Source organism: Ranitomeya imitator, chromosome 1 (genome assembly GCF_032444005.1).
Source record: "Ranitomeya imitator isolate aRanImi1 chromosome 1, aRanImi1.pri, whole genome shotgun sequence".
NCBI classification, from domain to species: Eukaryota; Metazoa; Chordata; class Amphibia; order Anura; family Dendrobatidae; genus Ranitomeya; species Ranitomeya imitator.
This window is the reverse complement of record NC_091282.1, coordinates 780,975,142-780,989,823: the sequence shown is the minus strand read 5'-3', so window position 1 is coordinate 780,989,823 and position 14,682 is coordinate 780,975,142. Positions and strand designations below refer to the sequence as shown.

Here is a 14,682-nt window from a genome sequence, read left to right as displayed (position 1 = left end):
TACATACCTTCCAGTCCCGGCTCAGAAACTGGCGAGTCCTCACAGTGCGCAGTGCATGCCCTTGGGCGACTCACATGTCTACAGTGACACAAGAGTGACTACAGACTTCACGATTTGGGCAACCTTTAATCATATAGAAATATGTTCTGAATTCTCCATCCAGCACAATACCGTCTCTCAGATCTGGGCTTTTTTGCTTTCTTCCTTTCTACAGGTGATCAGTGACGCGCTCAGAGTTTGGGGACTAGAACTGATTCTCTTTAACAGTCCTGAGTATCAGACGCTCGGCATCGATCCCATGTGAGACCTGGATTTTGGGAATATTTCATTTATTTGACATTTTTACATTTTATTTAACAATTGTGTGATCTTTCTTCTCCTCCAGAAATGAGCATGCCTTCATTTGTAATTACAAGGAGCATTGGTTTACTGTACGGAAGCTCGGCAAACAGGTAAGTCACAGCCCGGATGTGGAAAAGTACAGGGATTTACGGGATACTACATCAATATTACATTGAATCCCTGTAACATAAGTTAGTTAGCTATCTGCAAGATTTCATAGTTGCAGCCTGCAGTGTAAAGCATGACGTTTTCTCCCACGCCTCATTGGGGGACACAGACCATGGGTGTTATGCTGCTGCCACTAGGAGGACACTAAGTTAACACAGAAAGAATAGCTCCTCCCCTGCAGTATACACCCTCCCGCTGGGCAATATTCAACCAGTTCTTGCTTAGTGTCTGTAGGAGGCGCTTGGGTCTGTTTCAGACCCCACCGTTTTTATTTTCCTTTTTGATTTTCTGTAAATTTTTATTTTTTAATTAACAGAGTGAAGGGGGCGACGGATTCCTTTCAAGGGTCCGCTCTCCCCTGAACCATCAACAAGCGAGCACGGCGAATATACCTCCCCGTACCCTCTCCTGCGACGAATGGGGCATGCCTAATCTACGCTTGGGGCAACGGTTCCTATACGGTTCCGATCTCTCCCCTTTAAGATGGCGAGCACATAGAGTTCTGGCTCTTATGTGCCTCTCCTGGGCTCCACCACATATCAAGGCCCTCACCTGATGGCATCACGTAGTCCCGATGATAGCCGTAAGTCCCCTGTGGCAGGCACAGATGAAGATGAACAGAGGGTCCTCTCCACCCCCCGCTAAAGGGAGGAAGGATTGAGTGCATACCCTCGTAACAGAGGCTGCATTACTACTCGGTGGCGGTGAGTAGCTCACTTACTCATGCTGCCTGCGTGGGAAGGTGCGGTTCTGGACCCTGGGGAGAGGTGCCACTGGCTGGACGCCAGCGGCGGTCAGTCGGCGCTCCGTCGCGGCCCGCCGGCGCGCACCGCCAGCAGGCTCCGGAAATTTAGTCCCCGACTTTTCAGCCGGACTAGGCTGCAAGGTTAATTCCCTGCCCACTATCCAGGCGCTTCTCATTTGGAACGAGAAGCGCTCTGCAAATCTCAGGGGCCATCTTGGGACTTGGGAAAACCGGACGAAAACGCTGACCTGACTGCTCCGATCTTCTCCTATTCCTCCCTGGGGACACAGGCACAGGACCGTGGGGTAAGCTGTACAGCAGAGCTTAACCCTTTCCCTGCCAGCGCATACCCTGCAGATCTGGCCCTCGTCTTTAAAGGCACACAATGTCTCACCCTAAAGAGGCCAAAAAGGTTAACAAAAAGCACACTTTTTTCTCATGTGCTACTTGTCATACTGCCTTGCCTCGAGCTCACAATTCCCCGTTATGTGCGAATTGTGATCCGGCCTATGTGCATTCGCCTCCCGCCACCACCAACACCGCCTCTGATCCTGCGGAGCCTAGTCCCCGTGAGTGGGCCGCTTCCCTGTCGCGTTCTAAGACTTCACTGGTCAAGGCGATAGATTCCCTCCGGGGTCCCTCTCTAAGTCAGAAAGCCATGTTGTCTACCGCAGAGGACTCTGGCGACGATACGGATCCGTTCACAAGCAGGGGGCGCACCCTGTCACTAAGGGCTCAGGGTGCCAGAAAACGGACCCATGTCGCATCCCCTGTCCACGGCCACGCTTGTCCTTCAGCCTCCGCAATTTCAATGTCTCGTTCCCCTTCTGAGAACCACAATGCACATGACTCTGAATATGAGTTTGACGCATCTTTAGTTCAGGATTCCTCGACTTCTCAAGAGACGCTTGATTCTCTTATTGAGGCGGTCAACAAGACCCTTAAGTTGGACGAGGAATCCTTTTCCACTCAGAAACACGTGGTGTCTTTCAAAAAGTCAAAATGTGCCCAAAGGGTATTTGTCACTCCTTCTGAATTTAAGGACATTGTCCAGAAACACAGGAACCAGCCCGATAAACGCTTCACGGGTCAAAAGCTGATTGAGTCCAAATACCCCTTTGCTCAGGACCTAATGAAGGACTGGCTGCAGTCTCCTTCAGTGGACCCTGCAGTAGCGCATCTCGCTTCCAAGACGCTCCTTTACTTGTCTGACGGTTCTTCAGTCAAAAATCCCTCTGACCGACAAATTGACTGCCTGGCTCGTTCTGTCTTTGAGGCGACAGGGGCGTCACTCTTTCCATCTTTAGCCGCTACTTGGGTGGCTAAGGCTATGGTCGCTTGGGCTGAGGTTCTGACCACAACCATCCACGACAGTAATCCCCCCCCAGAGGTGATCAACCTGGCCAACCAGATCGCTCAAGCCGGGAACTTCGTAGTTAATGCCTCAATAGACTCGGCTAATTGCGCTGCACAAGCAACCGCAAATACAGTCTCTATCAGAAGAGCCCTGTGGCTCAGAGATTGGCGTGCAGATTCGGCTTCTAAAAAGTCTTTGACATCTCTGCCATACCAAGCGGGTCGCTTATTCGGTGACCAGCTAGACCAAATTATCCCTGACGCCACCGGAGGAAAGAGTAAATTTCTTCCCCAACAAAAGCCTACCCGGCCGTTTCAGTATCAACAACAACCTCGATTCCGGCCCTTTCGCATCCTCCGGATCAGGACGAGCTTTGCTTGGAGACAGAGGCTCTCAGGTCTCATACAGACCTAACCGTAGCTGGAAACACAGACCGAGGTCATCTGGATCTAGGGGATCCAGATCCCTTAGACCTTCCACTCAATGTCTCTTTGCAACATCCGTGGGACATCGACCAAGTTGGCGGCCGTTTACTTTCGTTCCGCCAAACCTGGCTCTCGGTCGTCCACGACGAGTGGGTCAGAGAACTGGTGTCCTCCGGATACAAAATAGTTTTCTTCTCACCCCCCCCCCCCCCCCCTGACACGGTTCTTTCAGTCATGTCCTCCCGAAACAAAGACAACGGCTTTTCTCCAGGCCATAAGAGCTCTACAAGGGGACGGAGTCATCATTCCGGTTCCCCTTAACCAATGGTTCAAGGGGGGGACCGATGCTGGATCTAAAGCTTCTGAACCACTTTGTGAAAATTCGGCGCTTCAGAATGGAATCCCTCCGCTCTGTCGTCGCATCCATGAACATCAAGGATGCTTACCTCCACATCCCAATTTTCCCCACTCATCAACAGTTCCTTCGCTTCGCCTTTCGCGAGGAACACTTCCAGTTTGTGGCCTTACCACCGCTCCCAGAGTTTTGACCAAAGTCATGGCAGCCGTCATGGCTATCCTTCATGCTCTGGGAGTGGTGGTACTTTTGCACCTGGACGACTTGCTGATAAAAGGCCCGTCATATCCAGCCTGTGAGGAGTCCGTCAACATCACGATGTATACTCTTTCTCGCCTGGGTTGGAAGATAAAACTTCAAAAAATCTTTCCCGGTTCCAGCTCCGCGGATTTCCTTCTTGGGAATGACCCTAGACACTTCCCGCAGCTTGGTCATTCTCCCTCCAGGAAAGGCCTCGGCCTTGCTGCAGGGAGCACGGAGTCTCTCCAGACCAGTCTCTCACTCCATTCGTTTCAGCATGCGCATTCTCAGCAAAATGGTAGCTGTCATGGAAGCGGTTCCGTTCGCGTAGTTCCATCTCCGTCCCTTACAACATGCGCTGCTGTCGACTTGGAACGGGAACCCATCTTCTCTCGACCGTCGCTTCCGTCTGTCTTGGCAGGTCAGACAGACCCTCAGGTGGTGGACGCTGAAATCCTCTCTGAACCAGGGTAAGTTTTTTTTTTTTTCTCCCAGTGCGCTGGCTTTTTGGGCTGGGGTGCAGTCTTCAGCCACCACACAGCTCAGGGGCGGTGGTCCACTCTAGAGTCGCGCCTCCCCATCAATATCCTGGAAATACGAGCGATCAGACTAGCTTTGCTCAGTTTTAACCATCTCCTCGCAGGTTGACCCATCAGGATCCAGTCCGACAACGCCACAGCGGTGGCGTACATTAACCGCCAAGGGGGAACCCGCAGCAAGATGGCCATGCTCGAAGTCACCCACATCCTCCGCTGGGCCGAGCGCAAACATTCGCCGATCCACATACCAGGTGTGGAGAATTGGGCGGCGGACTTCCTCAGATTTGCCATCGCTGGAGGACCCCGGATGTGGGCCTCAAGGCTCAACAACAAGGTCCCCCAGTTCATTGCCCGATCACTCGAACCACGTGCCATCGGAGCAGATGCCTTGGTTCTACCGTGGCATCATTTTCGCCTTCCGTACATTTTTCTTTCTCTCCCTCTGCTACCGAGGGTCATCAAGAAGATCAGGGCAGAGGGGGTACCAGTAATCTTAATTGCGCTGGACTGGCCGCGCCAGGCATGGTACACGGAACTGGTTCAGCTGGTCGCCGACGTCCCCTGGCAGCTTCCAGATCGCATGGATCTTATCTCACAGGGCCCGATTTACCACCAGAACTCCGGTGCCCTGTCTTTGACGGCGTGGCCGTTGAATCCTGGATTAGTGCTAGAAAGCCTGTGTCCATGCGCATTTATCACCGTACCTGGCAAATCCTCTTCGCGTGGTGCAACGCCCGTGGATGATCCCCTCTGGTATTTTCCATCACTTCCATATTGGAATTTCTCCAATCAGGACTAGAATCGGGTCTCGCACTTAGCTCCCTCAAGGGACAGGTGTCAGCACTGTCAGTCCTTTTTTCAACGAAAAATTGCCACCACATTACTGGTTAAGACGTTCGTTCAGGGAGTTTCTCGTGTGGCGCCTCCCAATAAAATGCCTTTGGATCCATGGGATCTTAATTTGGTCCTTGGAGCTCTTCAGGAGGCCCCTTTCGGCCACTGCAGGATGTCTCTCTAACCTTCCTTTCCTGGCAGGTAGTTTTTCTAGTGGCTATTACGTCGATCAGGCATGTCTCGGAATTGGCGTCTCTCTCTCCTGCCGATCCCCGTTCCTGATATTTCACCCAGATAAGGCAGTCTTGAGGACTTCTCCCGCTTTTCTACCCAAGGTCGTTTCCTCCTTTCACCTCAATGAAGAGATTATTCTGCTTTCATTCTGTCCGGCACCAGTCCATCGCGTTGAGAAAGCTCTGCACACTTTTGATGTGGTTAGGGCTCTTCGACGGTACATCTCACGGATGGCCCCCTTCTGCAAGTCAGATGTCCTGTTCGTGCTTCCAGGGGGACAACGGAAGGGCTTACTCGCTTCCATGGCCACTCTAGCCAAGTGGATCTGATCGGCTATTCAGGAATCCTATCGTGTCAAGGGTGCTCCTATCCCAGCAGGGATGAAGGCCCACTCTACTCGGTCAGTAGGCGCCTCTTGGGCCATTTGGCACCAGGCGTCAGTACAACAGGTCTGCAAAGCTGCGACCTGGTCCAGCTTGCATACTTTTACAAAGTCCAAAGAAACAAGAAAAACAGCAGCAGCACTCCAAATATTGGTGAAAAAACAAGCTTAGTCCTTTATTGCATAATAAAAATCATGGACAAGGTATTGCGGGTAAACAAGTGCAGATTATGCAGGCAAATGAAACAGGACGACAGCCGTTTCGCGCAATAAGCGCTTCCACGGGTCCACGTCGTCCTGTTTCATTTGTCTGCATAATCTGCACTTGTTTACCCTCAATACCTTGTCCATGATTTTTATTATGCAATAAAGGACTAAGCTTGTTTTTTCACCAATATTTGGAGTGCTGCTGCTGTTTTTCTTGTTTCTTTGGACTTTTCATGCACTTTTTTCACAGCAAGCACCTCCAGCAAGGTGAAGGTTTCTGGAATGTGTCCGTGATTCAGAGTTTATTCATCCTTTAACAGTGAGTACTAAGAGCGGTTTTTCTCAGTGCCATTCATATTTTTTTCTTACTGATTTGCATACTTTTACAAAGCCTTACCACATTCATTCTTTTTCCTCTGCAGACGCTGCCCTTGGCAGGCGCATTCTGCAGTCGGCAGTAGTACCTTAGCTATAAATCAATGGTACATGGGGTAATAACAGCTATGTTGTTCCCCACCTAGGGACTGCTTTAGGACGTCCCATGGTCCTGTGTCCCCCAATGAGGCGTAGGAGAAATAGGGATTTTTGTGTACTCACCGTAAAATCCTTTTCTTTATCGCCTCTCATTGGGGGACACAGGAACCATGGGTGTATGCTGCTGCCACTAGGAGGCTGACACTATGCAAATAAAAAAGTTAGCTCCTCCTCTGCAGTGTACACCCCACCGACTGGCATTATACTCTTCAGTTTAGCTTAGTGTCAGTAGGAGGTGGACACGGGTCTTTCATTAGACCCTTATCTACCTCAAGGTGCGTCGTTCCTTTTCAGGTTTCCGGAGGGATACAGGGTGAACAGTCACACCTGTACTCCCACATTATGGACTATGAGTACGGCGTGTACTGCCACCCCGTATCCTCATAGATCCCACAGCAGGACCAAGATCCTGGCACAGAAGCGTGCTCAGAAGTCCGGTCCTGGCTCCGTCCCCCACCCACTCGCCCACCAGAGCCTGTCGGTCGGAGGAGACGAGGACGTCCGTCACCACCTACACGGACGTCTAATACCTTCCACTTCTTAAGGTTAGTACCGACGGCGTGGGAAGTTAGGTGAGTATTTGTGCCCCTATCAGTTAGGGGGCCCTGTGGATCCCCTACGTTTTCCTGCACAGTTTTCCTTTTGAGCAGCGCGGTGCCTTACTGGCAGCCGCACTGCTATTTCTACGGCCGCACTTCTCCACCTGCGGCCGCACCTTTTTCCGAGACCCACCGATCTGGGTGACACTTAGGCCCCATTCCTTCCCTATCTTTGGGGGCCTTGATACCGACTGCGCAATTTTCCACCGCGGCCGCGTTTTCACAGGCAGTCGCACTGCCTTACCTGCGGCCGCATCCTTTTAATCTTTGCGGCGCGGCCCCCTTCAGGCAGCCGCACCGTTTTCCCCGGCGGCCGTACCTTGGGAAGTGACGCGCGGCCGCGGTCCTATCCAGCGGCCGCCGGCTTCTAATACAGGCCCCGGCTCTTCCCGGGCCTACTTCCGGCGCCGGCATCGGCGCTCCCCCCTTTCCTGCGGCGGCTGCCGCGCCTATCAGCCGGGCGGCGCTTGCACTGTTTTTTGCGCCGCACCGCCGATTACCACCTTTTCGGCGGTCACCGGCTTCTAATTTAGGCCCCGGCTTTCCCCGGGGCCTACTTCCGGTGACGCGCTCGCCCACTTCCGGTATCATCGGGCGGGCTTTCTCCCGCCCGACAAACTCCGCATTCTCCTCCCACCGGCGCCATCTCGTCTGGCTCCGCCCCTTCCTCCACGCCGCTGCTGGACGCTTAGGGCACGAGTCTCTTTCATTCTGCCACGCTCCTGCGCCGGGAAACTTCGCAGAGCGCTCGGTCCGGGGACACAGCACGCCATCTGCGCCGGGGATCCACAGCATCTTCCTGCAGCTCCTGGTATCCGGGTTTTTCGTCTGCCGTGAGTAGCTCTGCACTGCAGACTGACACCCTCCTCTGCCCCACTGTCCCCTAACCTGCTGGCATTTTCTTCAGGGACCTCTTCAAAATGTCTAACTCTAAAGGGGGCCGCTCTCGTCCTCCGACTTCTTCATCTTCTGCCCTAGTCACCTACTTTGCATGTTCGTCCTGTAACAGCAAACTTCCCTCAGGTCAGTCCTCCCCGCTGTGTCAGTCCTGCAGCAACCCGATTGTTCCCACCGCCCAGGATCCCCCGGCTGTTCCGCCCGAGACTGACCCCCCCATCCCAGGCTGGGCCGCCTCTCTGTCACAATCGGTGGCGGATTTAACACGGGTATCTCAAACCCTGGTGTCCGCGCTGGATCGGTTACCCCTGCAGACCCCTGCCGTGGCCAGCGGGTCGCAGGAACCGCCGCCCGAGCCCTCCTTGATAAGCCACAAAAGGTCCAGACAGGAACGTCGGTCTGAGTCCTCTTCACGCTCCATCTCGCCACTCGGCCCTCCCCTGCGGTCGGCATCTCCTCGACCCTCCTCCCCTGAGTCAGGCGAGGCACCCTCTGATGCGCCCTCGGAGGATATTTCGGAGCTGGATTCTAACCAAATCGCCACCATGAGGGAGATGGTCCAGAATCTCATTGTGACAGTAAACCAATCTTGTGGCATAAAGGATCCCTCTACGGAACCCGCAGATCAGGCGGTTTCGTTTAGACGGGCCAAACCACCTTCTAAATTTTTTGCTCCTCATCCTGAATTCGAGGAAATCATGTCCAGAGAGAGAGAGAACCCCACTAGGCGTTTTCAGAGGGGAAAACGCCTGGGTGTGCTATATCCCTTTTCTCCAGAAGTTACCGCCAATTGGACGGTCTCTCCCTCGGTGGATCCACCTGTGTCCAGGCTGTCCACCAACACGGTGCTTCCTCTGTCCGGCGGAGCATCTCTGAAGGACTCTAACGATAGGGCTATAGAATCCTTTGCGAAGTCAGCTTTTGAAGCGGCTGCAGCGGCCATATGCCCAGCTTTTGCTTCCACTTGGGTTTCTAAATCCATCTCCAAATGGGCCAAAGAACTCCGTCGAGGTATCCTGGACGGGGCGCCTCCCATGAAACTAGCGGAGCTTGCCAACCAGATTTCCCACGCCGGTGAATACCTGGTCTCTGCCTCCCTGGATGTCGCGTCTTGTGCGGCTCAGGCTTCCAGCAATGCCGTTGCCATCCGCCGCACCGTTTGGCTCAAGGCCTGGCAGGCGGATTTATCTTCTAAAAAGTCCCTCACTAGTCTGCCCTTCCAGGGCTCTCGTCTCTTTGGTTCCCAGCTGGATCAAATCATTAAGGACGCCACCGGGGGTACAAGTTCTCTTCTCCCCCAGGCTAAGCCTCGTCGCCCTCCTCCTAGACGGCAGTTTCGCTCTTTTCGGCCCTTTCGTCGCTTCGCTGCGTCAAACTCCTTTTCCCAGCAGCAACAGAGGCCACAGGCACGTCAGGAGAAGAAGGCGGTGTCCTTTAGGCCCACTCCGTCCTGGCGTCCTCGCTATTCCCAGGGTAGATCCTCCAGGCCCAGGACTGGAAGATCCACCTCGGCATGACTCTCGGCAAGACCCCAGCCCACCTCCCAGGTTGGGCGGCCGTCTTCTCTTCTTCAGGGACGTCTGGATTTCCGCAGTAGAGGACGCATGGGTCAGGGAAGTTGTATCCTCGGGATACAAGATAGAGTTCGCCTCCCGACCCAGGGATCGTTTCTTCCAATCCCGTCCTCCAAGAGATCCCGCTCTAGTTCCGGACTTCTTCGCAGCCATCGCTTCTCTGCTCATATCCGGGGTAATCGTTCCCGTCCCAGAGACAGAACGGTTCACGGGTTTCTACTCGAACCTTTTTGTGGTACCGAAAAAAGACGGCAAGGTTCGCCCCATTCTGGACCTCAAATTGCTGAACAGGAGAGTTCGCCTGAGACACTTCAGGATGGAATCCCTTCGTTCAGTAATTGCTTCCATGGAGGCCCAGGAATTTCTATGCTCAATAGATATCCAGGACGCCTACCTCCATGTCCCGATATTTCCCGGACATCACCGTTTCCTGCGCTTCGCAGTACAACGGGAACACTTTCAATTTGTCGCCCTGCCGTTCGGTCTCGCAACCGCTCCAAGGGTGTTCACGAAGATCATGGTGGCGCTGATGGCAATATTGAGAGTCAGAGGCCTGGTCCTATTTCCATACCTCGACGACATTCTCATCAAGGCTCCGTCCTTTGCTCAGGCCCACGAAAGCCTGTCCATTGTTCTCGACACCTTAGCCCGTTTCGGGTGGCTGGTCAACCAGAAGAAGTCCTGCCTTATTCCTTCTCAGCGCATCATCTTTCTGGGCATGCTTTTCGACACTCGTCAGAGCAGAGTCTTCCTTCCCAAGGACAAGAGATCCACTCTGTCGGGACATACGCTTGCTCCAGGGTCCTCGGCCTCCCTCCCTCCGATCGGCCATGAAGGTTTTGGGGAGGATGGAGGCTACCTTGGAAGCGATTCCCTTCGCCCAATTTCATTCGCGACCCCTTCAGCAAGCCATTCTGTCTCAGTGGGACAGGTCTGTCTTCTCCCTGGATCGGCCGATCAGGCTCTCTTCTCGGGTCAAGCGGTCCCTCAACTGGTGGCTGACGTCACCTCTCATCTCCCAGGGCAGGTCTTTCCTTCCAGTTCACTGGCAGGTGGTGACAACGGACGCCAGCCTGATCGGCTGGGGGGCGGTTTTTCGCCACCTGACGGTTCAGGGCCGTTGGTCGTTGCAGGAGTCAACTCTGCCAATCAATGTCCTCGAGATTCGGGCCATCTTTCTGTCCCTCCGCCACTGGGAAAGGATCCTCAGGGGCCTTCCAGTCCGGATCCAGACGGACAACGCCACGGCTGTGGCGTATGTCAACCATCAGGGGGGGACCCGGAGCTCCTTGGCCCTTGCCGAGGTATCCAAGATCCTCCTTTGGGCAGATGCAACGGTTCCGGTGATATCCGCGGTGCATATCCCCGGCGTGGACAACTGGGCCGCCGACTTCCTCAGCCGCGAGGGCCTCGCGGCAGGGGAATGGTCCTTGCATCCGGAGGTCTTCCATCAGATTTGCCTTCGATGGGGGACTCCGGATGTGGATCTCACGGCGTCTCGAATCAACAGGAAGGTTCCGCAGTTCGTCTCCAGGTCCCGCGATCCTCTCGCAGTGGGCGTCGATGCTCTGGCCATTCCTTGGTCACAGTTCGAGCTGCCCTACCTGTTCCCACCCCTTCCATTACTTCCCAAGCTGTTGAAGAAAATCAAAGCGGAAGGGGTGCCGGTCATCCTGATCGCCCCGGATTGGCCCAGGAGAGCTTGGTTCGCGGAGCTCGTCAACCTTCTCGCGGACGCTCCCTGGCGCCTTCCAGACAGGCCCGATCTGCTGTCCCAGGGTCCGATCTGCCACCCGAATTCTCGGTCGCTCAGTTTAACGGCGTGGCTGTTGAGACCGCGGTTTTAAGAGCGTCCGGCCTCTCGGACCGGGTGATTCACACCATGATTCAGGCTCGGAAGCCTTCGTCTTCCAGGATCTACTACCGCACCTGGAAGGCTTACTTCCGTTGGTGCGAGTCCAACCGCGTTCCGCCTATGGTTTTTTTCCCTGCCTTCTCTTTTGGCCTTCCTTCAGGCAGGACTGGATTCGGGCCTGGCGCTTAGCTCCCTGAAGGGTCAGGTCTGTGCGCTTTCCATCCTCTTTCAGAAGACCTTGGCCTCTCGGCCACAAGTTAAGACCTTCTTTCAAGGGGTAGCCCATGCTGTCCCGCCGTACAGGGCCCCTGTGGAGGCATGGGACTTAAACCTGGTACTGGACGTTCTGAGGGTTTCCCCCTTTGAACCTCTTAGGGAGATTCCTCTATCAGTTCTATCTTGGAAGGTGACCTTTCTTGTGGCCATCACGTCTATTCGCTGCGTTTCCGAGTTGGCGGCCCTGTCTTGCCGCCCTCCGTTTTTGGTCATTCACCAGGACAAGGTGGTCTTCCGGCTCCCACCTTCCTTTCTTCCTAAGGTGGTTTCCACCTTCCACCTCAACGAGGACATCGTTCTACCTTCCTTTTGTCCAGTTCCGACTCATCCTCTGGAGCGATCATTGAACAAGCTGGACCTCGTCAGGGCAGTGAGGATCTATCTGGACACAACGTCCACTTTCCGGAGGACGGATTCCTTTTTCGTCATTCCTGATGGCACGCGCAGAGGCCAACCGGCTTCTAAAGCGACTATTGCTCGCTGGATCAGATTGGCAATTTTGGAGGCTTACCGGGTCAAGAACAGAGTGCCCCCTCCTGGGATTAAGGCTCACTCTACCCGGGCAGTCGGCGCCTCCTGGGCGGTGCACCACAGGGCTTCCGCCTTACAGCTTTGCAAAGCGGCAACTTGGTCTTCCATCCACACGTTCGCCAAATTTTACAAGGTCCATACCTACGCTTCGGCGGACGCCGGCCTAGGCAGAAGGATCTTGCAGGCGGCAGTGGTGAGTCCTCTGACCTGATGGAAGTCTGTTTTTACCGCCCTGGGGACTGCTTTGGGACGTCCCATGGTTCCTGTGTCCCCCAATGAGAGGCGATAAAGAAAACAGGATTTTTGGTTGCTTACCGTAAAATCTGTTTCTTGAAGCCTCCATTGGGGGACACAGCTCCCTCCCAATGTTTCTGTTATCTGTTTTATGACTGTTCTCACGTTTACAGTTCTCAAGTTTGTGGTTATGGTTTTTCAACCTTGTTCTTTTCTCCTACTGCTTTCTCACTAACTGAAGAGTATAATGCTAGTCGGTGGGGTGTACACTGCAGAGGAGGAGCTAACTTTTTTATTTGCATAGTGTCAGCCTCCTAGTGGCAGCAGCATACACCCATGGTTCCTGTGTCCCCCAATGGAGGCTTCAAGAAACAGATTTTACGGTAAGCAACCAAAAATCCTGTTTTCTCCGAGCCAATCATTGGGGGACACAGCACCCACCCTGTTAGCCTTTTGGGTGTATACTGCAGTGGAGGAGTTATTCTTTCTGTGTTAACTTAGTGTCCTCCTAGTCACAGCAGCATAACACCCATGGTCCTGTGTCCCCCAATGATTGGCTCGGAAAAAAGGCTTTTACGGTGAGTACACAAAAATCCCTATTTTCTTGATGATTTTTGCATAGAGTATTTCCCCCTGTACTATATTTAGTCACGTAAGAAAAATCCCTTAATTATAGAACAGTCTGTCCTTGTCCCTCGACAAGCTGCATGAATCCTCCATTCTTTACTCCAGGCTCATAGACCTGGAGAATTCATGTTATACTGTGACTTTTTGAATTGATGATATTCATCCAGCCCCTATATATCTCTAATGTGCTTTTTGCCCTGGGATTTGGACACATAGGAAACTGTTGATAGTCCGTGCGTGACAGCAGATGGTGGCGGTCATATACAGTACAGACCAAAAGTTTGGACACACCTCATTTAAAGATTTTTCTGTATTTTCATGACTATGAAAATTGTACATTCACACTGAAGGCATCAAAACTATGAATGAACACGTGTGGAATTATATACTTAACAAAAAAGTGTGAAACAACTGAAATTAGATTCTAGGTTCTTCAAAGTTGCCACCTTTTGCTTTGATGACTGCTTTGCACACTCTTGGCATTCTCTTGATGAGCTTCAAGAGGTAGTCACTGGGAATGGTTTTCACTTCACAGGTGTGCCCTGTCAGGTTTAATAAGTGGGATTTCTTGCCTTATAAATGGGGTTGGGACCATCAGTTGTGTTTTGCAGAAGTCTGGTGGATACACAGCTCATAGTCCTAGTGAATAGACTGTTAGCTGCTTTTTTCTTGCCATAATACAAATTCTAAGTAAAGAAAAACGAGTGGCCATCATTACTTTAAGAAATGAAGGTCAGTCAGTCTGAAAAATTGGGAAAACTTTGAAAGTGTCCTTAAGTGCAGTGGCAAAAACCATCAAGCGCTACAAAGAAACTGACCCACATGGGGACTGCCCCAAGAGTCACCTCTGCTTCTGAGGATAAGTTTATCCGAGTCACCAGCCTCAGAGATCGCAGGTTAACAGCAGCTCAGATTAGAGACCAGGTCAATGCCACACAGAGTTCTAGCAGCAGACACATCTCTACAACAACTGTTAAGTGGAGACTTTGTGCAGCAGCACGGTGGCACATGGGCAGCACGGTGGCGCAGTGGTTAGCACTGCAGCCTTGCAGCGCTGGAGTCCTGGGTTCAAACCCCACCAAGGACAACATCTGCAAAGAGTTTGTATGTTCTCTCCGTGTTTGCGTGGGTTTCCTCCGGGTACTCCGGTTTCCTCCCACATTCCAAAGACATACTGATAGGGAATTAAGATTGTGAGCCCCAACGGGGACAGCGATGATAATGTGTGCAAACTGTGAAGCGCTGCGGAATATGTTAGCGCTATGTAAAAATAAACATTATTATTATTATTATTCATGGTAAAATAGCTGCTAGGAAACCACTGCTAAGGACAGGCAACAAGCTGGAGAGACTTGTTTGGGCTGAAGAACACAAGGAATGGACATTAGACCAGTGGAAATCTGTGCTTTGGTCTGATGAGTCCAAATTTGAGATCTTTGTTTCCAACCACCGTGTCTTTGTGTGACGCAGAAAAGGTGAACGGATGGACTCTACATGCCTGGTTCCCACCGTGAAGCATGGAGGAGGAGGTGTGATGGTGTGGGGGTGCTTTGCTGGTGACACTGTTGGGGATTTATTCAAAATTGAAGGCATACTGAACCAGCATGGCTACCACAGCATCTTGCAGCGGTATGCTATTCCATCCGGTTTGCGTTTAGTTGGACCATCATTTTTCTCCTACCCCTCATTGGTGGACACAGGACCATGGGTGTTATAATGCTGCCACT

At 52.7% G+C, this 14,682-nt stretch overlaps 1 protein-coding gene across 2 annotated transcripts in view; it reads left to right on the top strand.

The window, feature by feature from the left end:
- Nucleotides 1–14,682, top strand: part of ATXN3 (ataxin 3) — a 44,991-nt gene that overhangs the window by 9,577 nt on the left and 20,732 nt on the right. For both annotated transcript variants that reach the window (XM_069736913.1, XM_069736903.1), the window contains exons 4-5: nt 215–300; nt 386–452. In XM_069736913.1, coding sequence (XP_069593014.1) covers nt 215–300; nt 386–452 — 153 coding nt within the window. The remainder of the gene's footprint in view (nt 1–214; nt 301–385; nt 453–14,682) is intronic.